General features: G+C 39.7%; 1 protein-coding gene across 5 annotated transcripts in view; it reads right to left on the bottom strand.

Annotated features, from left to right (window-relative positions):
- The window catches only part of LYN (LYN proto-oncogene, Src family tyrosine kinase), a 49325-nt gene that overhangs the window by 18448 nt on the left and 5863 nt on the right, over window positions 1-25014 (bottom strand). For 3 of the 5 annotated variants that reach the window (XM_085052860.1, XM_085052861.1, XM_085052862.1), the window contains exons 2-8: window positions 9588-9724; window positions 8366-8414; window positions 8164-8269; window positions 7608-7706; window positions 7400-7503; window positions 5772-5921; window positions 4346-4498 (exon numbers count right to left, since the gene is read on the bottom strand). In XM_085052860.1, coding sequence (XP_084908986.1) covers window positions 4346-4498; window positions 5772-5921; window positions 7400-7503; window positions 7608-7706; window positions 8164-8269; window positions 8366-8414; window positions 9588-9719 — 793 coding nt within the window. In that variant the 5' untranslated portion in view covers window positions 9720-9724. The remainder of the gene's footprint in view (window positions 1-4345; window positions 4499-5771; window positions 5922-7399; window positions 7504-7607; window positions 7707-8163; window positions 8270-8365; window positions 8415-9587; window positions 9725-25014) is intronic. The other 2 variants (XM_085052863.1, XM_085052864.1) reach the window with 1 other exon arrangement.

Genomic DNA, 25014 nt, shown 5'->3' with positions numbered 1-25014 from the left:
AAAAGTCTACCCTGACCCTCTGGTGGTAACATACAAAACAAATAGCTGGTGAGAGCAGTTGAGATAACTGATCTTGATTTCTCTCATGTGCATTTATTTCACCAGGCATTGGGAGGGATGGGACACCAAACACTGAGGAAAGGCGACCATGAACTCTATGAGCACACTCTGGTATTTCTAACAGCTGCAGAAGAAAACACACTTCCAAAGCACATATTACTTATATTCTAATTCAGGGGTTATTGAATAAGAGAATTTTTACACCTGAGATGCAAGCAAGATGTGACTCATTAATAAAATACACCATAATGGCTGCATTTGCCTTGTTAACTTTCCTCTTAGCCCTGCTTGAGAATTCTCTTCATGGATTATTAATACCACAGAGCATCATGATTCACATCATATCAGTGCACACTAGGAACGAAAATGCATAAAACATAGACCCTGCTCTTGCTGTGCTGCTCTGGTTCATCACATCACTAAAGTAGCTACCCAGATGCACTGAACTCCATGGTCTAAAAACCTTTCATACCATGGCAGGAAGTCAGTCTTCTTGCAATTTTAGCTACTGTTAAAAATTGAACATGAAGCAAGCAATAGTATAAAAGTCTGAGGAACGTGAGATGTCTCATACAACGAGCCATGTTCTTCTCTACATGTTAGAATAGAATCCTCAAAAAATTTAGAGTTTCAGGTATTTATTTTGGAGCTGATTACTATTATTTTGACAGAGAAAAGTATGTTGCATAGCCAAATTGTCCCCAGATTCTTGCATGGGCTTAACCAGGCCAAGGTGTGACATGAACTTATGAAAGACAATTGAGGTTGAGTCCACAGTTGCTGAACAGGATGGAAGATGGACAACTTTGTGAACAAGCCTGCAATATGCAGCTTTCTCCTTCCTCTGCTTTTGCAGTAATTCCCTGCAGGGTATACTGGCTCTGGAGGTATGGCACTGCTAGAAGACAAATAATGGCTGGAGCAGTTACTGTTGGAGGAGGCAAGGGGGAAGAGATGGAGGAACAGCAGCTTCTCTGCATCCTATTGTGCATCAGCACTTCACTCCTTCACCTACTCCAGCCATCACCCAGCTGCAGAACAGAATAAAGCAGCAGTGGCTCCATCTCACACTCATCTCCACACAGCCCATTAAATGTGAAAGCAGAAAGCCCAGGCTGCAGCTTTCTGACCACTTTCACAGTGTGACCACATGAAGTGTGAACACAACTCTCTTTCCATCCATTATGTCAGCACAAATGATGACCAAAATGCACACATAAACAGCAGCTTGGTAGCCTGGACCCAGAAAGTCTCTACAAAATGCATAAAATTGCACTTCCACTGAGAGACAAAATTAGGAAATTGATAGCAACTTTTCTCTGTGTAAAAGTGTAAAAGCAACACTTCAGAGCTGGAGGAGATTCATCTGCCCATTCTGTATGACAGATTCTCTGCACAGGTCATGCAGGAACAGAGCCAAATGCTTGGGACATATGGAGACCTGCTTTTTGTTCCTAGGGTTGTCTTAGTCCTCCTGTAATATAAGCTAATGTCCTCCAAAATGTTCAAGAGGAAGATATCAACTTTTTGTGGAAGCCCAGAAAGTATTTACAGACACATTAAAAATAAAATATTATAAATTATATACTTGCTTATCTTCATGCTGCAGTATCAGCATTATTTTTATATTCCCACATCTCTCAGAATCACAGAAGGGTTCAGGTTGGAAGGGACCTCTGGAAGGCATCTGTGTCCAACACCACCAGAAGAACCTAGAGCTGGTTGTTCAGGATTATGTCCAGTTGTTTTTTGATTCTCTCCAAGAATGGAGACACCACAACCTCTCTGGGCAACCTGTGCCAGTGCTTGGTCACTCACAGAGTGACACAGCTGTGTGTCACTGAACATCCTCTGTTTCAGTTTGTGCCCATTCCCTCTCACCCTGTCACTGGGCACCACTGAGAAGAGCCTGCCTCCTCCTGCATACCTTCTTCAGCTATTTACATACACTGGTGGGATCCCCCTGAGCCTTTTCCAGGCTGAACAGTCCCAGCTCTCTCAGCCTTCCCTCAAAAGAGAGGTGTTCCAATCCCCTCATAATCTTTGTGGCTCTCTGCTGGACTTTGTCCAGTAGATCTACATCTTTCTTTACTCAAAAGCAAAATTCCTCTGAGTCGTACACTGTACCCTTTGAAACCACAATTCTGAATATCCTTTATCAGGAAGAAATTTATTTAGTAATTAAATCATGGAACAGTATTTCTCTCTAATTTACACCCTGGCTTAAAAAATAATTTTGTTCTGTGAGGAAGCAGTGTAACAACCAGCTCTCAAACCAGGAGAGCATAACAAACCTTTATTTCTCAGTACCTCTACATAACTCCCCAAATCCCTGGGTGATCATTACAATACACAGTGTTTGCTGACACCCTGCACCACACAGCTGACCTAGTATGCTTTTCCAGCTTGAACTTCCCTGGTTCTAAGATTAACCATGCCCCTGATTTGAGAGTATCTGTGCCATGCAAATCATCTTCTTTCGCTTCAGAAAGAAAGCAAAGAAGAGGAAACACAGTGATCACCTTCACAGTACATTAGTTTTTCTCACAGTGTAGCAATTCAGACACAGGGGCCAGGCCCAATTTGGATGTTAAAACAAAGACAGAAACAAGAGGAAGCACCTTGAAGCAGAAACACCCTTTTAAAGTTTTATTCCTTTCTGTGTCTATGTGCAGAAGTAGTCACCTTCCAAAATGATCTGCATTTTCAAGCAGGTGATTATCTCCTACCAAAAAGTCTTCCACAGTGTTTCAGTGTAAGTTAAACATTTGTTGCCCTGGTTTATTAGACAGAAATAACTGCACAGTGGTTGACACTTGTCCTGACTAGTATCTAAATTGTCATTCATGTATACCATATAGAGAGTTTCTCAAGCCTTTTCTCATGAAGACAGATAAAAGGCTGAATTCGGCTGTATTAAATTATGGAGATGTGTTGCTTGCACTTTTTACGTGATTCATACCAAAGGATTGCACCTATGACTGGATTAGAGCTTTCTGATTGACACTGTAGCTGTGTGTGTGTAATTTGCCACTCAAACAGCGACAGTCTGTGCTTTGCTTTTCTACATGAGAGCATCTGTGCAAAGCAATGACATTCCTGTCAGACTGACACATTCCCATGGATTATCAGAAACCCCTTCATAACTTTGTGTCTTCTAGCAAGCTTTGGGATACACTTTTAAGTTGCTCAGAAATGCCCTGCCTATAAAAATCTTATGTCTTAAAATTAATAATAATCATCATCACCATAATCTGTTCTATTATTTTAACAGCAGCAAATTTATTCCTATTTAAACATAACATCCCAAAAAGAGGTTCAGAGAAAAGCTAAGAGAATAATTTGGCTTGACAAAACATCTTAATGAAGACTTTGGGAGGAAGATACAGTTTACCTCAAGATGGCAACTGGCAAAAAGCATGTAAGCAATGAATAGTACACAGAACATGCAATGAGGAATCCAAAACAATACTGTGATGTCAGAATAGGCAGCATTTCAAAAACAAGATGATTAAACTATTTTCACAGAAGGTGACACTGCACATAGCCTCTTGCCCATAGGGAGTCACCAAGGCTGAGAAAATACTGTTTGTAAGCCAACAAAGCTAGTTATTTAGGTTATAATAAGGAATTCTCTCATTTTCTCATTTACAACTTGTAAGTCTAATGGTAGTTTTATTATTAGGGACTTGCCTGATTATTCAAGGTATGGGCTGTTCAATCTCCAGGCTTCTCACTACATAAATCACCTTCTTTCTGAGTAGCACACTGGCAGACAATATCTTGGGTTAAGCCTGCTCCCTGTTTTCACCCACGCACTACATTGCAGGAGGCATCTTCTTCACAAATGGACAATGAAATCTCTACACACAATTCTCTAAAAGACATTGTTTCTTTTCATTTCATGTTCTTTAACACCTTCTGATTTGAAACAAACTTCTGAGAGGCTCATCAGTTTTGAGACTCAGGAGCCACATCTTACTATAACCTTCTATTTCTGCCTCAAAACATAACAACAAAATATTGTCTTTGACCTTCTAAATTACAGTGCTTACTCATGTGGGTTTTTTTTCTTTAAAAGATATCAAAAGGATTTGTTCCACTTCCTTGTCAGGTATCTATCCCCTTTCACAAACCCCCTCTCCTCACAAGAAAGTATATTCTGGGCCTGATTTTGCTGTTTTACAAGTATATAGGACCAGGTTCATGCACACTGTTTTTCTGAATTACTTTGAAATGACACTTCCTTCACAGTAAAATACTCATTTCAAAAGAATAAACTTACCCATCCAGACTTCTCCAAACTGACCAGCTCCAAGTTTCTTCACTAATTTAATCGATTCCCGTGGAATTTCCCATGCGTCTTTATCCCATGGTTTTTGAGGTTTGGGACTAATACAAGCTTTTTCCAACTTTCTGCATAAGCCATCTGATTGCTCTGGTTTTCAAAGCAAAAACAAAATACAAAATACATTACACTTCTGTGCCTCATGACTTGAGGCAAACATCATTTAATTGCAGATGTGCACTAACCAGCCCACAATAGTGTTCAGAATAACCAAATACTCTGATGAAAATGTAGCCTTTCTGGTGCTTTCACAAAACTTTAAGTGCCTCTGATCTGAAATTTGGCATTCAGAGACCAATTAGTAAAGAAGCATCACATACATCTAGTTACTGTCAGATTTTTAACGGATTTTAGTACAATTTGCACCAAATAAATACAATATCAGATCTTATTACTGACACTATATTGATTAAGATGCACATTGGAGTAAGGTTTGGGACCTGTATTCTGAATTTGTCGTTAAATTTTCTTGCAACGTGGTTTCAGACAGATGTGCATGCAAGCATAAGTAGGTCAACATTATTTTTTCTCCAGATACTGACCAGCTATAACTTTTATATAAATGTTGAATAATTCTCAGGTTTTCCAACTGCGCTGAACAGCTAGCACACATATCTAACTATTCAGAAAAATTTCATGGCCAAGTCCTCAGAATGTGTTTGAAAAATCACTATGTCATTTTATGTCCTACATTTTTTTGTCTTTTCTTTCTTCCCAGTTACAAGATTAAAAAAAACCCTGTATTTTGGAGCTATCCAGCAGGAGGTTATGCAGAATGAAAGGTCAGTTTTGCAGCTAAAACATAAGTAGACTTGTCCCTTCCTCTTCCCACCTTCTCTTTTTTAAAACAAATGTATACACTCCATGTGGTGCAATTTTATTTCTTTGAAGTATATGGAATATTTCTTCTTTTAAAAATAAATAATTTAACAAATACATTTACAGGAAAAATAAAACCAATCTCACACTCAACACTAGACACAAGACAATATTCACAAGTCTATATGTATTTCTACTATTTATGAATAAAAATTTACTCTCAAATAAAAAGCTAATTTATTTACAATGCACGCAATTCTTACTATAGCTTTGCATCAGCCCTAAGTTTGATGAATTGTTTTATAAAGCTAGTTTTCATTTCACAGTGGCATGCCACACAGCAACCAGCATTAGGTCTGGTTATGACAACAACATTACTTGGGTTCCAATCAGTTTTATTTTATCTTTGATAACATGCATGCCCAAGTATTTAGGGGAAAAAAAAGATGAAAATCTTTGAAACAAAAGAAGAAAGCATTTATTTTCCTTCACAGGAAATAATGGCTGCATTCTACTAAGTAATTCATTAACTGATTTAACTTACTTTGATAATGTTTGATCATATCATTGATGTTGGGAAAGGTTATTCTTGGAGAGATGTAATATCCTCCATTGTCTAGACTCCTGATTTTGTAGTGCTTAATAACATCGCCATGCTCTGGATCATAGTCTCTTATGGAGAGAGAATAGCTGCCTGTGGATAAAGAAGGAATGATCATTAACAGATAGCAAAAATCTACTGTGTCCACACATGCACAGCTGAGATTAAGAAAATCACCATTTTGTCTGCTTTTCTTTTTACTTTCTTATTTCCTCAAAAAGCATTTTGCAATCAACAGGAGGAAGTTAGCCAACAGCTGGCCCTGAACTGGTCACCAAAATGCTTACAGTCACACTTTCTTTTTCACTCTTATTCAATAAACTCACATGTTCCAAATTCCAGGCAGCTCCACCTTCAATGCCCAATTCTGTGGAAAGTCCCCCAGCGTGAGAAGCAGTGGCTGGGGCAGCAGTGCCTACTCAGGCAAAAGCTGAAATTTGGAGATCAGCATTTTGAAAAAGGAACATGCTGGTCATCATGGGCCAGCTAGCCGAAGGATAGTTTGGAGATGGCTTAAGGCATACAGGAGGGAGAGCAGATCTGTTAGTCCTAGGGAGCCTAACATCATGTGGGCTTTAAGATGGGGCAGGAGAGCATCTACTTTTAACTACAGCACTCTTTGTTTCTTATAATTGTACAATTCTTGTCCATTTTCAAAGGATAAGAAACCACCTAACCTCTTATCTCTCCTCACACACATATCCAGTGGTATTTGGGGGTACTTTGCCTTACTCTCAGTAGCCTATGTAGAATTTAGGAGTCTTTCTTTGAGAACTTCATTTAGGAGTCTTCATCTGAGAGCACAATGATAAGGGCCCATTACAGAGTGATATCTAGTCAAGAATCTGCAGTATTAGGGCCAAAAAAGCTACCCTGTTGAGTGGAGAGAAATGATCTGCAGAGGGGCTTCCTTTGTCTTCCTCTGGAGGATGCAGTGTTACAGCATCCAGCAGGAACATCCATCCAGACTACCATCAGAGCCCAGAGGCTGGAGCAGAACTTCCCATGCCCTTCTCAAAGTCCCAGGTGAAGAGCCTGAAGAATTCACTAAGCTTTTCAGCAGGAAGAGCTCTTTCTACAGCAAAAATTTTACCAAAAAGCTTCCTGAAAAGAATCACGGTACACTGTGGAAGTGAAAACCCTCATTATGCACTAACTACAATTTTAAACTTGTAGCAATGGATACAGACCCAAGAATGAAAGACGGTAGAATGCAGCAGCTACTATTACAGTAACATCTTTCAATAAAGGAATCACAAATGCTAAGAGAAAAGATGCCATTTTATTCATTCCTGCTTCTTATCAGTGTAATCACACACACACACACTCACACACACACTCACACTTTTTTTTTCCTTATCTCAACTTTGGGTGTCAGCCTGCAACTCTCTTCTCTCTTTTTCTGGTAATTTTCTCATTCTTCTCACTCCTACAGAACTGTAGAAAATTCACACAATAGGACACGCTGCAACTACTCCACACCCTGTGCCACCTGATGCCAATTTTTGTGCAGACTAACTGTGTGTTTTTATCTCTATATCAATTCCAAAGTAACCCACCCCAAACCCTACCTTTTAATGTTTCACTTTCTCTGATGAGGAAAGCTCCAGGACCATTTCCAGGAGCCAGGAGTTGTCTTTCAGCATCTTTTCGGGTTATGTCTTTGAAGAACCATCTGAAAAGTATTTCAAAGCGTTAGAACCACCTCTTTCACGCCCACAAAGGATACACGACTAGGGTGAAGAGGTTTGCCAGTATTTGGAGATGGGGAGAACTTACTCTTCAGTTTCCAGGGTGTTTACTTTTGCTACATAGTTGCTGGGAATGAAACCTTCTTTTCTCGTCGTGAGAGATTTTGCTCTCCACCATTCTCCGGATCTGAAAAACAGAAACAGAAGTATTCACAGGAAAGAAAAATGTCAAATTGTCATTTAGGTTCTAGTCTGCTGAGAGCTTTGCCCAGGCTGGAGAGAGAAGCACAATCTTTCCTCTGAACTCAAGCCCCCTGAGAAGCCATTGGCTCCAGTGGATCAATGTTTGGTCACTGTTACTGAGGGCAGCTGCCAAGTCAGGGAATCATAGCGTCAAGAATGGTTTGGGGTAGAATGGACCTTAAAGATCATCTCTGTCACTGGCAGGGACACCTTCCACTGCAGCAGGCTGCTCAAAGTCCCACCCAGCCTGGCACAACTCTGTAGGCATTTGTATTATGACATGTAAGGGAGCTCACTTATCTTTCATCCACCCATGGTATGAGTAGGATATCAAAGCATTGTAAAGGGAATTAGATGAAGCCAAAGAAAATCTGCAATACAACCAACATGGTCATACTTACTCCTCAATAACTTTCAGTTTTTCTCCCTTTTTGAAGGACAAGTCCTCTTCATGAATGCCATCATAGGGATACAAAGCTACTACAATGACTCCATGCTCCTCTGTGTCTACAAAAGTAGAAGGACAAAGGCACATTCACATCACTTCACAGGCTGACATGGGCACAGCATGGGCATAGCTGTGAGACTGCCATAGAAACATACCTTGATTGACAAACCTCTGTCCTGGCAAGAGCTGTGCTTCTGCATTTGCCTACAATAAAATAAGTCTTTAATTAGGCAGTTTTAGATCTTTGTGGTGATCTTAAATTACAATTACATATTATACAGCTCCTTTGGTATCACCTCATATTTCTTAAATTAAAAGGAAGTGCTCAGATTTTTCTCCACCATTCTTCAAAATATGTATTATTTATATAAATATATATATTATTCATATGTCATTAAATTGAGCAGCTCAGACCTTTTGAAGGTGCAGCACAAGCTGTGGGGAGGAAGTTCACAGCTTTGGGACTTCTGCTGAAGCAGCTTTAGGTAGGACGCTTAAGCAGGACAGTTATTACCATGTAGCTGTCATGCTAAAGAGCTACAAGCACAGTTATGCCACTTAGACTGTGCAAGAAAAGAAAAAGGAGTAATTAAAAAAAAAAAGGTGGTTTGTGATGTGTGTTCATTGACTGGGAGCACACTGAGTTCACTGTGTCAGCTGGTGAGAGAGGAGAGCAGGTCCCTGAACAGGACCAGTCTGGAGACATGGTTTCCTCAGCACAGCAGAGAAGGTGAGGAAAAAAGGGTACCAGGCACTCTGCAAATTAGCAAACCCACTTGGTGCCCAGCGGGATTGCCCATCCCAGCACCCTTCCTTTGCAACGCCAGGCAGCACACATGGAACACATGAGCCTGTTCCTCTGGCAGCACAGTGCTGCTCCCTTCACCACTGCACCCTCCCCTCCCCTCCAATCCTTACCCACACACCTCATGCAAGGACCAGTAGTGGCCTTCAGTGAGTAAAAGGAAAGTTGACTAGAGCTGGTAAAGAATCACCCATGATTACTTCAGCCTTTAAATGGAATAATCAACACCTGGATTCCATAGCTATTAAAAACTCAACACCATTTAAAAACAGACCTAAACTACTTCAGGTTTTCTTAAGTCATCTACACATAGTTATATCTACTCAAGCATTGCCAAGTTATTCGTTTTATGCAGAAAACTATGACAAACATGAAGTAAAAAACCACCACGTTTTAATTTTTATACCTCTAGGTACTCAGTCATTAAGGGGAACTGCACAACACTAAAAGCCCAGTTATGGATTAATGATAATTTGAATTTTTCCATGCATATGTTTTGGATTGAAATTTAAGTTATGCCAGTCATGCTTTGTTCTTGCTACAGGAATTCTCTCCTGAGACTATCTACTTACTGGCCTTTGCTGTTTATTGGACGTTGGATCCCTCACATAAATAGTTCGTTCAGTTTTACGTACTGGTTGATTCTTCAAATCTAGCCCATCTCCATGCAGATTCTCTTTCCTTTTTGATTTTATACATCCCATATTTCCTGTTGAAATAAAAAAGGTATTAAACAAAATCATTGTGCCGTAAACCAAGCCCTTTCCCATGAAATCATCTGGGCTCCATAGTAAAAATGTGCTTCCTTTTCATATGCAAATAGCTCATGGGAAAAACAGCTGAAGGTTAGGCACACACACTGATAGCTCTTTTCTGTTGCAAAGGAAAGAAATTACCTCAAAGAAATAAATACATCCACAGATGAAGTAAATAGTTATTTAGCATTTTCATATCTTCAGATTTATTATATTTTCTACCCAATCTACTCTTCCCTGCCAAAACCCCTTGTATCTTTCTGTTTCTCTGAGCTTCAGAGAATACATAGCCTGTATTCTCTGAGCTTTGGAATAGATATAATCAAAATACAATTATTGTAGTGGTAACTTTTATCTGTATGTTATAAAGAAAAGATTGTTTTGGAAGACATAGGAAAAAATTCCTCTCCAAATTATGAGAACTGCAGCTGGAACTAGCAACGCCTGTCTCCCCCCACTTCATTTTGCAGATGCCAGTCTAGCAGGGAGCTCTGTTTGATTCAAACCCCTGTCTCACATGAAGCTGATGACTTGAGCAGTCCCAGCTCCATGGCAGACATGCTGCAACTGTGACCTTCAGTAACGCATCTCCTTGTTCACACAGGCGTGGTTACAGCAGCCCGAAATAGCCGATGTGTGTACCAGTGATGGCAAATCACCACACAAGTATTTACTTCTCAATATAATTTAGAAAGCTAATCCTTCTCTCAGGATGTGCATCCATGCTAAATCAGATGAGATACAGCTGTTAACATCTGCACGACTGGAACCTGACTGCTAATCCCTTGATACGATTACATAGTAATTCAGCAAACATATACACAACATTATCTCTACATTCCTCCCTCCGAGGAGAGTAATTATACTTACTCTTCAAAGAATCCAACATGAATGCTTTTCAACCCTCTCCTTCCTTCCTCTCTTCCCTCCTTTCAGGTCAGTGCTCTAATGCTAGGTTCACAGTCACATTTTCCCTTGCAGGCACACAGTCTCACTCCCCCCCTGCCCTAATTAATCTTTAAAGCCAGTTTTTTGAAGAACAACGTAAAACCTAAAATAAGAGCTCGGTGCAAATATGGGCTCAAGTAAACAAACACAGCTGGAGAAGCTAAAGCAGATTGTAACAACCTCATCTTACTTTTACCTTTATATATAGGATAGAAAACGTTCATCATGGTGAACAGTTAAAGTAGTAGAAGTGTCCACTGGCAGACACAACTGTTTCAATGGGATGGTGCCTTATGTCCCTGCAGGTACAGATATTAACCAGATTGGTCTGGCTGGGTTCATATAAAGACTTGTACTTTTGTAACAATACTCATGATACTCACAACCCCAACTGATAATAACAATAAACCAAGGCAAGTCTCAACTTCCAACATCACCTTCACCTAATCTCCCATCCTACCATTGAGGAAGCATTACATAATGACACATGCACTGTCCTATCCCCAGGATGAGTGCTTTATCCCAAACATGAGAAGAGGACACCTCCTTTCCTGCCATTTCTGCAAACTATCTGTCACCTATGGCCAACAAGTCTTGGATGTCCATAAGATTTCAGCAGTGATGCAGTGAACTGTGATACTGGCTTAAAGCAGCATTAGAACCATTGCTCCCCTTCTCATCTTCTCTTGAAATAAAAAGAAAAGGAATCCTACAGAAAATCAATAGGCACTGACCAGGCAGGGAATAGAGTTTCCTCTTCTTGAGTGTCAACATTTCAGTGTTCACACACTTACTTGAAAGCACTGGAGCACATCCTCAGCCAGGAGCTTCCCTTAGAAATAAACATCTTTAATGATTAATTCTAATGCTTTAATTTTTTTAATGCTCAGCTCCATGTGGGTTACATACTAGTTGTTTTGCAATACTGAGAAGGATTTAAAAAAATATTTTATTTATAATTGTGAGTATGTAGATGACTCTTGTTGTGTAGTTAATGGTTCATAGGAAATTTCTGTACACCCACAGGCAGACTGGTGTTTGCAAACTCACCCTAGACATCAGGAAGTCCAGTGTTTAATTACCTGCTGTATCTGCAAGATCAGGTATTTATCCACTTAAGTGTTAACCTTTTTGCTCTTGAATAGTTCTGCTTCTACAGAACAAACAGCTGAAGTGGAGGGCATGAAGTAATTTGATCTAAGTTGTCAGCCAAAAATCCCTTTCCCTATTCCTGTAAGAAAGCTGAGCATATCTTCAGAGACTGCAGCATGCCTAGTGCCAGGATAAACTCAGAGAAAAGCACTTCTACTCAGACTTTTTTCTGCACCTGAAAGCACATGAACATTTATAAGTTAAAGCTGCTGTGAGGCTCTGCTGATAAGCTCTAGGTTGGCATTTGTTCATGACAGTAAAAACAACTGATCAGTAATGCCTATGTAGAGGTGCTTCGAAATCACACAGAAATCTACTTATGTTGTGTGAAATTACACAAATACAGTTTGTGAGATCACCCTTGTGATGGCTTCAAAGAAAGAGAAGATCCTGAGCCTCATCGTGAAGCACTGTTTTTTCTGGGTTCTTTTCCTCATAGAGATGAAGGTCCACAGTCCCCACAGGACCTGACTACTTCTACATGAGCAAAAAGCCTCAAGAGCTGGTGCTGAAGCCCATAGCTGGTTCAAGGGGGTTGTTACCCCTTTTACTCCAGTATAGCCCCATGGATTGAACATTCAGTAGGAGCCAGTTGACAACAAGGGTTTACCTAAATGTAAGCTCCACATGGCATCGTCTCAAAGCAACCCCATTATTGAACTCCAGTTCTGCTCCACAGCATGACTACAGCTTAGCATGTGGGCAACTGCTTCAGGAGTGGGGTCCTGACCTGACTAAAATGCCAGTGCAGGGAGGGAAGTTCATTCATGCATAAATAAAATATTTCACTTGGTGTAAAATGTTTATTTGCATAGCGCTCTGTTGTCATGTCACAAGGAAGTGTTTTGTGCAGATAAAAAGAGAAAGAAAATACAGTAAGGAAAGAGCAGTACTGACAGCACAGCATCATTACAAATCAATCTCCATTATTCTTTATCAGAGATAAAAATAATTTAGACATCAGGGAAAATGCTGTCAGTCCCTACTCAGGTGTTTCCCACTTCAACAGTTCTGCAGTACAGGAGACACTACTTTACATTCATGCTTTTCATTTATTGTCCTGTCCACACCTCTAGACATGAAAGATAAACACTGAATTAAAAGAAATTCTATTTAATATAGCTGCTAATCTTTATGAATAGATATCTAAAAACGTAACAACTTCTCTTTTAACAAAAAGCATACTGTATTTCATAGCTAAAAGTTAAACACAGGTACTTAGGTTTACAGCTGCAGCATGGTGAGAAGAACCTGAGTTCAGGCACTCTCCAAAAAGCCACATATCTTATGGGTATCCATAAGAGCTATCACACAGAGTCTCTGCAGCAGGTTTTTCCAAGACTGGTTTTTTGATGTCTACATTTGCCTTTAATTTTCCCTCTGAATCCTGAATTTCTTCTTGCTACTGCAGCATTTAGGTCTTAATTCCAAAATGGTTTGGGGGAAGTGGAAATCAGAAACCAATGCAGCATTCTTCCAGGGTTAATAGCTGCTGTCTGTCCCCAAAATAGAATTACTTTACACATCTTTTTCTACATTTTCAGCAGAGTGATGTGTCTGAAGTCACAATACTTCCTACTCCAAGCAGTCAAGTTTCTTGTGACCATCACCTGTCCATCCACTATTAGGAGCATTTGAAGTTTCATTTCCTCCCAGCGCTTACCCTTTGCATCATCTACAAAGGTGATATCATTTTTCATTTTGTTTGTGTTCATAACCATTCTCTTCCTTGTGATTTTGTTACATACAACATATATGGTGCATATCAGAAATTATTTCCTAAAAAATACCACCTGACACATCTGGTCTTTTCTTGATCAAAGCCATGTCTTCATGAAAATGATTCTCAAATCTTCACAGATTATACTTTGACTTTTCAAATAATAAAATAACTTTAAAAATAATTTGAACTACAACACTGAGTTGTATTTTATCAAATAAATATGTACTTTATTGAATAAGTACCTGCTGCTCAAAAGGTCAGTAATCATGTATCTAAACACCAATTCTCTATATGGCTTAGGGTTTTAACAGATATATACATACTTATTTTAACAGGTACATTAAAAAAATTGTATTCAATTGAGTACGAAGAGTAAACTCTTCATTTAAGCCACAAGTTTCTTAGGCATAAGAATAAGAAAAAAAAATTAAGACCCCAGACTTACTCTGAGTCTTGAATGTTGCTTTATATTTAAACTTCTGAATCAAAGAACAGGAAGCAACTGTTTACACCTATATATATAAACCAATTGGTTTCACACCTGGAGCTTTAAAGCAGTTTAGATAGCAGAGGTGTAAATAGTTTTATTCTTAATACCTCTTTCAGAAATTGAAAATAATACATTTGCCCTCCTCTTAGATGTTTTATTCTGGCCTTTAATGCCAGTTGGTTTGCTGCTACTTCACAAGTTATAGTCAGAGGTAACACAGTGATGCCTTCATCAGATCTCCTGAACTCCTGTGCATTTCCCTCAAGGTCAAGGCAGCAGTGTCTCAAAACTCAGACTGATCAACTGAGATTAAAACTGCTGGGGAGGAAGAACCATAAGCCTGCTCTGCTCAAGGACACAAACACCTGCTTTCTCAGAAGCTCACCCAACCTTTTACATCCCTTCAATCAACTGTTCATCATTCTATGAAAAAAAATGGTAAAAATCTTAAATGCAAGGACTTCATTTACCTTTACCTTCAGTGCTTATTCCCACTTTATGTTGGTCTGCTTCCACATCATCTGTGCTACCCAAATGTTGCAAGGATCTCCTTAATCTCTATTACTGGGACTATGAGGAGGACTATTTCTGGGAAACCTGGGTTCATTTCTGACCCATGGCAAAGGAACTGCCAAGGAATACGGAGCAGGAATTTAACTAGAGGTGGTAAATTCAGCAGTGGCTTATCAGTCCTGCTCTACACATATTTGTGCCAGTGAAGTCTTGCCACTAGACCAGAGTGAGAATAAGAGTGACAAAAATGAATTATCTGTGTCTGGGGGCAATGCTAAAGCATGAACTGGAAAGCAACTGAAGTGGCTTTTTGTTTCTTGCCTGTCTCAAAAATTATTTGATTTGAGCTTGTTCAGCCATGTTCTCATACCTGCAACTCACCAAATATACCTATAGCTATATATGTATTTAATATTGTATTATCTATAGATATAAATTTCAATTTTACTGTAAGTCCTGACTGTCTGGTAACTTTCATCAAACTAGACTCATGCAAATACAGAAATCTGGGGTCAGCTTTCATTTTGAGCTTGTTTCACTTCCTACATCTTGTTTTTTGCACTGGCGACTAATTAGGGGAACTTAGGCAGTTTCTTCTTCCCTTGCCTTTCTGCTAAAATGGTTGTGTATGTCTCAGTCAATCCTTGCCTCGTGTGTTTTAGTATCTTTTTAAATTTAGCTTATTTTTGTAGGTCTGGAGGATCACCTCATCTCTGTGTCTCCCAAATGGAATTTATCCCTTATATGATAAGCATACACATGGACATACACACACGGGCACATTGTGCTTCCTGCAGTGCATATAAAAGGAGCATGGATAACCTAAATCAGTGTTTAGCTATGACAGACTTGCCCTGTGTAGACTCCCAGTGCTCCTGAGATGTGAGAAGCTGTAGTCCAGCTGCCAGCATTTAAAAGAAAAAGGAAAAATAATGGGGGAATTCTTTTAACTGCATCAATCTTCTTTGTGGAAAAGGTGAGACAAAGCTAAAATAGTATTATGACATACATATCTATATAAACAGGTGAAGAAGAGAAACAAGTTAAGCCCCAGTGTAACCAACATTACTGTGGTGAAAAAGGATGCAAAAAGCACATTACTGTAAAATTTCCTCAAACTTGGTCTCACTTAAGTAAAACCCTCAAATTTTCCAAGGGCACATGTCTCTCAGAGAAAGATAAAATGATAACATAGCTATTTAGTTTATCAATCATTATTAGAACAACGTGTTCTGGACAGCACAATCACATCACACAAGCTCAGAAGTGAGTTTGCCATGCTTCATTTTTAGAGAGGTCAATGGCTGATGGTGGGGAAGAACAAAATATTATTGCTGAAAAGTTTCACAACCTCATTCTGCTTGTCTTAGAAGCTGTCTTGTAATTCCGAGTCTTAAATTGTTTTGGGGACAATAATGGCATTTAGCCCTTCATCCTCTTGGGAGATTGGGAAGAAGTCACATCTTTTTCAGCCTCTCTTCTAGGCTTTAAAGACCAAAACCTTTCCTTTTTTTCCACTCCTGCTGGTTATTCTAGCAGTCCTTCTCCCAGTCTGTTTTACTTTGAATTCACCCCTCTTAAGTACAGGAGGCTGGAGCTGCCCAGGTGTTCCGAGATGATTTTCAGCATTGCCTTGAAACAAATAGTATTATTTTTCCTTCTATCTACAGAAATCCATCACTCAATAATTTCCAGAAATTAATTCATGATTTTCTCACTTTCTTTATACTGGCCTTTTATAATCATCTGGCCATCCAATAAGACATCCAGGTTTGTCTCATTTTTTATAATGACAAACTGTTGTCACAGCAGACTTTCTTAACTGCAATAGTATTATCTTACACCCTGATATTAAAATTCTCCTTATTATTCTCCCAGACTATTTGCTGTGCATGATATTCTCAGCCACCTGTGTGTTTCTGATGCCTCTTAATATCACAAGGGGACTCTTATTTTTTCATTGCAAATGAAAGTATTTTTAAAAAGGCTCAATGTAATGCTAATGTAACACCAGGCAACAGAGAGTGGTCCTGCCAAGAGGCTGGTAGTGGTTCCTGTCTGCTGCACTTCCCCCTGTTCAGCTTCTTTCACAATTCCTTCCTTAGCAATTGAGACCAAGACAAATTCTACTTTGTCCATGCTATCTCAGATTATTTTTTGTTTTCCTATATCAGTTACAGAAAGTATCACCCTACCACCTTCAAGCTCCCAAACACCTGCATTCCTACTACACTTACAAATCCATCATGCTTCTACTTCCTCTGTAACACCCAGTTTTAAGCCCTGCATCATCTGCCTCTCCTCTTCAGAGCCCTGATTCCCAACATTAATGCACAAATATCTCAGTCCATCTAAACCAATCTGGGTTGGCAGACACCTTTCTTGAATCCGTCACCAAGATGACTACAGTTCTCTTTGAAATTCTCACCACCCATTCCTCCACTCTTTGGTGTCCTGTTTTCCTTTCCCACATTTGCCTTCATATTGAAATGAGGGGTTAGGACTCTGCAGTGTCCATAACTCAAGTCCACTTCCTTAAAATAACAATCCAAGTTACAACTGGGCCAAAAGGTTGCTGCCATGCAATATACTGGGCGTGGACTGTGTATCAGAATCAATAGAATAGTTTTGGTTGGAAAGGGCCTTCAAGATCATCTAGTTCCAAGCCCACTGCTGTGAGCAAGGGCACCTTCCACTAGACCAGGTCACTCAGAGCCCCATCCCACCTGGCCTTGAATACTTCCAGGGATGAGGCATCCACAACATTTTTGGGCAGCCCATTCCATGGCCTTGCCACTCTCAGAAAAAGAATTTCTTCCTAGTATCTAATCTAAACCTACCCTCTGACAGTTTAAAGCCATTCCCCCATGTCCTATCGCTCCATGCCCTTATAAAAACTCCCTCTCCAGCTCTCTTGTAGGCCAGCAAGGCTGCTCCTTGGAGCCTTCTCTTCTCCAGGCTGAATAACCTACCTCTCACTGCCTGACCTCACAGGACAGGAGAGGTCACACAGCAAAAATCCCCCAAGAGTTGACATAGGAACTGAAAACTCGGTGAGAGAAAATATCTGGAGTTGCCCTACTGATGTTGTATTGATGTGGGAATGGCAGACCCATTCTGAGCAGCACAATCATATCATATAACAGAAAACCTTTTTTCCTATACTGCCCCACTTAAATTTTTTACTTACTAGACCAGGCTGTTTAGCGATGCATTAACCAACATTAATTAACACATTGCTATACTAAATGGCAAATAAGTGACTTAAGTTATCACATCTCAAACTTCCAATAGGAAGGAGTGCTTTGGTAAAAGTAATTGTATTAAAGAAAACATTTTTCTACATTCAAATAACACTTTCCAACCTTTGCCTGTTTTGCCTTTAAGTGTCCAGGGAGAGGTTAACTTTATTCAGTGCTTGGCTACATGATACACAGTCTTTGTTGGAACTCATAAATGACAGCATAACACATTTAGTATATATCCTCATAGTTGATGATATGAAAGGTAGTCCTACCAATGTGGAGAGCTTTGATCAAGAAAGAAACATCATCTATTTTTCTGTTAATTCACTACAGTTTTGTCTAGATTATTTAAAAGCTTGGTTTCATGCAGGAATTTTGGCAGTGGTTAAAAAAACACACATTAAAGTAAATAAAAATCAGCAAGAAACATTGAAAATAATGTCATCGTGGTGGTTTAATGATGTTATAATGCTTTCAGAAGGACAAAAATAAAATTTGAAACAAAACATCACATTGAAAGGAAGCAGAATTTGTACAAACTACTGATTCTTGTTTATTCAATTGAAGAAAAAAATTATCAAAACACAAGGAAGTTAATCCACAGAAGATAGTAATTTTGCTAACATTGCATAATAGACTTTATAGATTATGAAAATATTCCAGATTCATGTAGTCAGTATTTTGGCACTAATTTTAAACCAAGTCTTACATTAAAATAACATCTGTTTTCTGACCTTATAATACTTGCTTCACTTTATTACAATCATTTGCCTCAACTGCATCCTCCAGAATTTTGAATCAATATCAACAATGAATTAATTCACTTTGCCAGCCCTCAGGCAACCACATCTTCCATTTCCTCAACTTTTTTCCACTGTACTATATCTTTTGAAGATAGGGGAAAAGGTCAAATAACATCTTAATTTGACATAACAGAATAAATACTTCTATAAAATTCTTCAAAAGGGTCATATGACATGGAACAGAAAAACCGTGCCAACATGTTAACCAACTTAAAGTGAAGTTTCCCAAAATACTTTAAAGACTTAAAAGTGTAATGCAAACTATAAGTAAAAATGTCATTTTCTTGACGGGTAAAAACCCTCGGTAATGACAAACAGCAGCTTCATACAACCAAATCTCCATTTCCAAATGAAAATTTGGCCAAACCACGACACTGAAAAGGATCAACATTCTTCCTAACTATTAGGCAGTGTCCCAGTCCAGCTAGAAAACCCCAAGGACTACATCTACTTTCCAAACTGAGTGTATCTATGACTCACATACAATTTTTTTCAGCTTTAAATTGATGATTTTGGCCAATAACGGCAGTGTACTAAATTTTCAGTTGTCTATATTTGCCCTGCACTTTATGTATGTCCATGTCTACCACTAGGATAAGGATCCTTTGCCACTCTTTTTTAGTGCTTAGAGCAATAACTGTGGCATAGGAAGATGAGAAACTACCCTTAAAAACAACAAGTTGTTGGAGTGAGATCCAGGAGTAACCCAAAGGTCTTCATCCTCATAAGTGATATGATGGAAGGATAGGGCAAGCTTCCCACAGTTTCTTTGGAGAACACAGATCTGGGAACTATCCTTCCTCACTCCCAACAGTATTTACCTGGCTATTCACCCTCCCCTTCTCCTTCACAAACACTTTGCCTCCCAAAACAAGGTGCAGTTGAGAGATGTGCAACCAGACCTTCTGTGTCAGTGCAAGAGGTCTGGTTCATGCCCACAGTGGCTCTACTCAGGAGTTGATTTCAATATGCTGATGGATGCATTTGAAAGCAGAGGCACAGCCACACAAATCACCTGAGTAACAAGTGGCCCTGCATGAGCTACTGTGCAGTGCCCCATGCCTGGACTCATGACACATGAAAGAGACATGAGACCTTCTCCCTGTTTCCACTGAGCCTCAGAGGACAGCAAGGGACAAAGTGCACAACTTTCTAACTTATAATGATTTTGGGGAACGATCACCAGGCTGCATCCCAATGAGCTCTACAGCTGTAATGTGGTACTCTGCCTTCTGCAGAAGGTGCAAAGGAAGGTATATTTGCAGGTAGCAGCTGATACTTGAAACCTTTGTCCCCTTCAAGTAAGGCAGCCTAGTGCTCAACTTCCACATGCCTGGACAAATGTATTGACAGGATATTTGTTGAAGCAAATCATTAATAGCTGCTATGACTAAGGGGGGAGGATAGTGATTTATGAGTTTGGTCTTCAACTAGTTAAAGATGTACTTGGCAATAAAGAATATTTTGCAGATGTGATTTCTTGCTTTGAAGTGTGCCTGTAATTCAGACCAATTGCTATACTGTAAATAGAATGCAAAGATCATGAAGATCACAAAATTATCACAACAAAAAATCACAGAATTGTTAAGGTTGGAAAAGACCTCTAAGATCATCAAGCCCAAGCTGTATCCCCAACTGCTACATTTAGAAAGGCATTTTTACGGCTTCCAGGGATGGAGATCCTACCCTGGGCAGCTTGTTCTAATGCATGACCACACATTCAGTAAAGAAGTCATTCCTAATATCCAATCTAAACCTCCCCTGGCACAACTTGAAGCAGTTTCCTTTTGTCCTGTCGCTTGTTGCTTGGCAGATCAACCCCTACCAGGATACAACTTCCTTTCAGGGAGCTGGAGAGAGTGATAAGGTCTCCTCTGAGACTCCTTTTCTCCAGACTAAACAGCCCCAGCTCCCTCAGCCACTCCTCATGAGACTTGTGATCCAGACCAGCTCTGCTGCCCTTTCTCGACAGGATCAATGTCCTTCTTGCAGTGAGGGGCCCAAAACTGAACACAGCAATCGAGGTGTGTCCTCAGCAGTGCTGAGCACAGAGGGACAAGCACTGCCCTGGTCCTGCTGGCCACACTGTTTCTGAGACAGACCAGGGTGCCATTGGTCTTCTTGGCCACCTGGGCACAGCTGGCTCATGTTTAGCCACTGCTGACCAGCAACCCCAGGTCCTTTTCTGCCAGGCCACTTTCCAGCCTCTCTGCCCCCAGCCTGTAGAGCTGTGTGGGGTTGTTGTGACCCAAGGGCAGCACTCGGTATTTGGTCTTGAACCTCACACAACTGTCCTCAAGCTACCAATCCAGCCTGGCCAAATCCCTCAACATGCCACTAAAGACATGATGGATGACAGATATCCACAGCCAGCAAGCCCTGATGAGGATTTGAGGGTGGTCTCATAGAAAGTATGCCACTTCTCCTTTGGGTTTATCTTGTTTTCAGTGGAAAAGAGAAACGGGGAACAGAACATTAGTGCATATTAGCTTTTGTTCTTTCAAAGTCATGTAACTATATCCCCAGGGAATAAATCAATTTTTATAAACCTTACCTGCTTTTGTGCATTCTACAGTCCACTTTCAACATGGATTAAGATAGTTACAGCTAAATCAGGGCAGAATGCATTCTGTGCCAATGGATCCTAACTGTAATAGCCTTGTCACTGTGTAACTCATATAATTTTGCCCCATGCTGCATTTGCCATTCTGCTTCATTGGTCAGAGGGCTTCTTTATCTGCTGTGAACTCCACGTTTGGATGCTGATATGTACTCATGACTAAACTTTCAAGTAAAACATAGCACTCTTGTTATAACAACATCATATTATGTCTTGAGCACTGAATTTCACAAGAGAGAAACAGATTGTTTTTTTCAATATCTTCAAACACCAGCATACATCTAAATTGTAAAAAAAAGTTACTTCTCCAGCAGATTGTATTGTGTTTCATTAGCTGTTCAGCATTGGATATACACAGAAGAACTCTCCTGAAACACAGCACATTGTACTGGGGTATGTCATACAGATTCCAGAATGAATTCTACGCTCAGATAAAAATTTGGGGTTAAATCATTCATGCTGATGTGAGCTAACACTCAGAGTCCAGTTCCCCCTGGAAGTTTGCAAACATCGGACAAGTTTTGTTAAGCTGCAAGAGGAAATTGCAAGAGTTCTCAAAAAAAAGAAGAAAAAAAAAGTGGTGTCAAATCCGGTGCCATTAAATTACACTGGCAGAAACTAAATTGTGTGGTGCTTAATCTTTACAGGGATACTAGACCAGCATTCAGCACTAACTGTTAAAGTATCCACAGGAGGAACCACCTTGTCTTGTTCTGACTGATGTTAAGTAGCAGAATCTTCCTTAACTTTAAGGATGTAAGAACATCCTCCAGGTTCTGGCACTTCACAGAAGCCTATTTATAACTCATTTATTTTACTTAATTTTAACTCTGTGTTAATTATATTCCATCAAGGGCATGAATCTAAACTAGTAATGCACCAGTTGGTTTCTCACTGAGCTAAGTAAACTGTTTCAAGCAACTGTTGCAATTTGGCACACATTTAGTGGCACAAAGGATATCATCCAAACTAGCAGTGTGTTGCAAACATGAAAAATAGAATTAAAAGAGCTCTATGATTAGCAATTTTTGGAGGTTTTTAGGTTAAGTCCTTGAGATTAGAGGTTTTTTAATAGATACAAATACACTTCTCCTAAGTCTACCACACATATCCTGAGGGGCTGCAAAATGTCAGCAGTTTGGGTCTGAACGCCTGTCGTGTAAAGAGAGAAGCATGGTCTAACTAAAGGCTTGTGAAACTACATGCTCAAGCTGGGGTGGCAGTAAGACTGCAAAAGGAAATACTTCACTGAAGGAAATATGTCACCAAATGAATAAGAATTCACGTCCAAGTTTCTAAAAGTGTTTTTCGCATTTGTTGCACACATGAACATGAGTAAGAAGTTTCTCTAAAGTTAACCAAAATTAGAAATATTTTACATGCTTTCCATTTTCATAGAGGAGTTAGAGTGAGCATCTGGAAGCTCTCTTCTAAGGAAAGGTTGTGAGTACCTGGTGTGACAGCTCACTTGACTGTTCCTGCTTCAAAGGTTCTAAGGAAGAGCTGGAGACCTCAGATTTTAAACACAGGTATGTCTTTGCAGATAATCTTTCTCAAGGGCAAGAATGAGCACTTTCCCACATTACCAGGACAGCAGCTATGCAAGTATATTAACTTGATTCTAGTTCTTTTGTATTTGAGAGAAATTATTCTATATAAAACGGAAGATCTGACTAGGGAACTGATTTGAAGACGCATGTCGCATTTGGTCAGTATGCTAATTTATTTCATTTTCAAAAGCTGATTAATACTTTGACCTCTGCCACTATTTTAACTTTGCCTTGACATTTCTTGTTTTCTCGCTCTAAAAACAACCTACATTTTTGTATTCACAATATATCATTACTAAATTGTGTAGCACTTAGAACTTTATGTTGTTTCTAGTTCTGCTTTATGGTCAATTGATAGCAGATGAAGACCTAGCAGTTACAATCATAGCAAGTTTCACTGAACCAGGCTCTGATCCTGTAAGTGACAGCACACAGCTTGCAGGAGTTTGAATTCAGGAGACTCACACCAGGACATTCTGCACAAAGGGCAGGACACAGACCTTCAAAAGTAGGCCAGTACTCATGATAATTTTAGCACATTTAGACTCACGGTAAACTGGGGGTCCATGACAATAATTCTTTTCACATTCATACTGCAGACTGCAAGGATGTCACAGCACTAATATTACAACCATACTGGTGCTCATTAAAGTTTATAAACTTTGTAACTTCACGTATTAAGTACACAGCTCACATGCAGAACATTCCTGGAAAAACTGCCTCAGATTGTGAAAAGCCCCACTGCTGAAATGTGACTTCAGCACTCACGGCCCACGCAGCTAACTTTCAAAAGCAAGAACTAAAACCAAATCAGTGTTCACAATGGTTATCCAAGTCTGATTCAGGAGAACAGTAATGAGTCCACAACTTGCATTTGAATTCCACAGTATTAAGTGTTGTGTGCAGAAGATGCTTTAGAAAGCAGTAAGACTTCTTCATTGTTTGGTCAAGCATGGGAAGTTCTCGGGACAATGCAAACCATATGAGAAAACGTGTAGGAGAGGAGGAAAAAACCCTAAGAAATCAGAATTGGGGTTGATACTGAGAAACAAATGAAGCAGGTAGACTGCAGAAGCAAAGAGACAAAACGAGGAAAAACAATCAAATAAGAATGCAAAGGATAATAACTAATTGGGTAAAGACAATTTTAGTCCCTAGAAAGGCATATAATCTCAATCAGAAAGGCAAGATACAGAACATGTAAAAAAAACATATTTATTATGTGCTCAAAGGAGAAATTACTTTCGTGTGTCATACCATACAAACCACCTGCTTTTATTGCAGGAGTAGGGAAAAGGTTCTTTCAGTCATCTAAACCTAGTCCAATACATGTGATTTGAATAAGCTACTCAAATGCATTTTTGACACTTGTAGCCTTGCCTAAATGTTCCATTAAGAGCAGAAGTATCTTACCTGAAGCACTTTTCTCCCACTTGTTCACTCTACCAGCCCAAACTCTTTTCTGCTGGTGCCAGCTCCATTGAATTCGGTTCTTCTAAACTTGCACTGCCTTCTCAAAGCTAAATTTTTCAAGTTTCACTTTCTGTGGGGTCAGTGCATGGGGCACACCAACACCAATGACCACAGAACAGAAATCCTGGAGCAAGAGCTGTTGTCTCATCACCACATCCCCACAACACCAAGCCTTGGTTTCTTCTCCACAAGCCAGCACACATACTGGTAAGTCCACTCTCTGTTTCCCTGAACCAGAGGTGTTTACAAGGAGGGTCAACGCTGACTCAAAAACCTTTTACAAGCATTACTACCCAGCACACAAAAAACTGCATGCAACACAAGTGAAACTTGACCAGAGAAGGTCAAAGCAGCATCACAGAAGGGCAGACAAAGGGGCAGTGGACAATCCATGCCGACTATTTTCAAGATAGAAATCTGTTTTAAGTCAGTTTGAGGTCACAGTTTTAAATCAGATGTGTCAAACAGCAGTCAGCTGTCTCTAAAGATCAATTACACCTACACATAAACTGTACTCTACATAGAAGGGTCTTGCTGACCGCCTACAGGAGCACAAGGCTGCCCTTAAACAAGGCACAGCTGTAAAACACTTTGAAGACCATGTCAGTATTGCCAGGCTTGTACTTCACTGGACTCCATATCTCTTCAAGAGGCTGAGGGTACATATTTCCGGATGAGTATTCCCTGATAAGATGGCACAAGTAGTTTATAAACGAAAATTGGATTA

The sequence above is a fragment of the Lichenostomus cassidix genome, chromosome 2 (assembly GCF_008360975.1).
Source record: "Lichenostomus cassidix isolate B80296 chromosome 2, HeHo_3.0, whole genome shotgun sequence".
Classification (NCBI taxonomy): domain Eukaryota; kingdom Metazoa; phylum Chordata; class Aves; order Passeriformes; family Meliphagidae; genus Lichenostomus; species Lichenostomus cassidix.
Note: the sequence above shows the minus strand (reverse complement) of the source record. Positions and strands in the feature narration are given on the sequence as shown.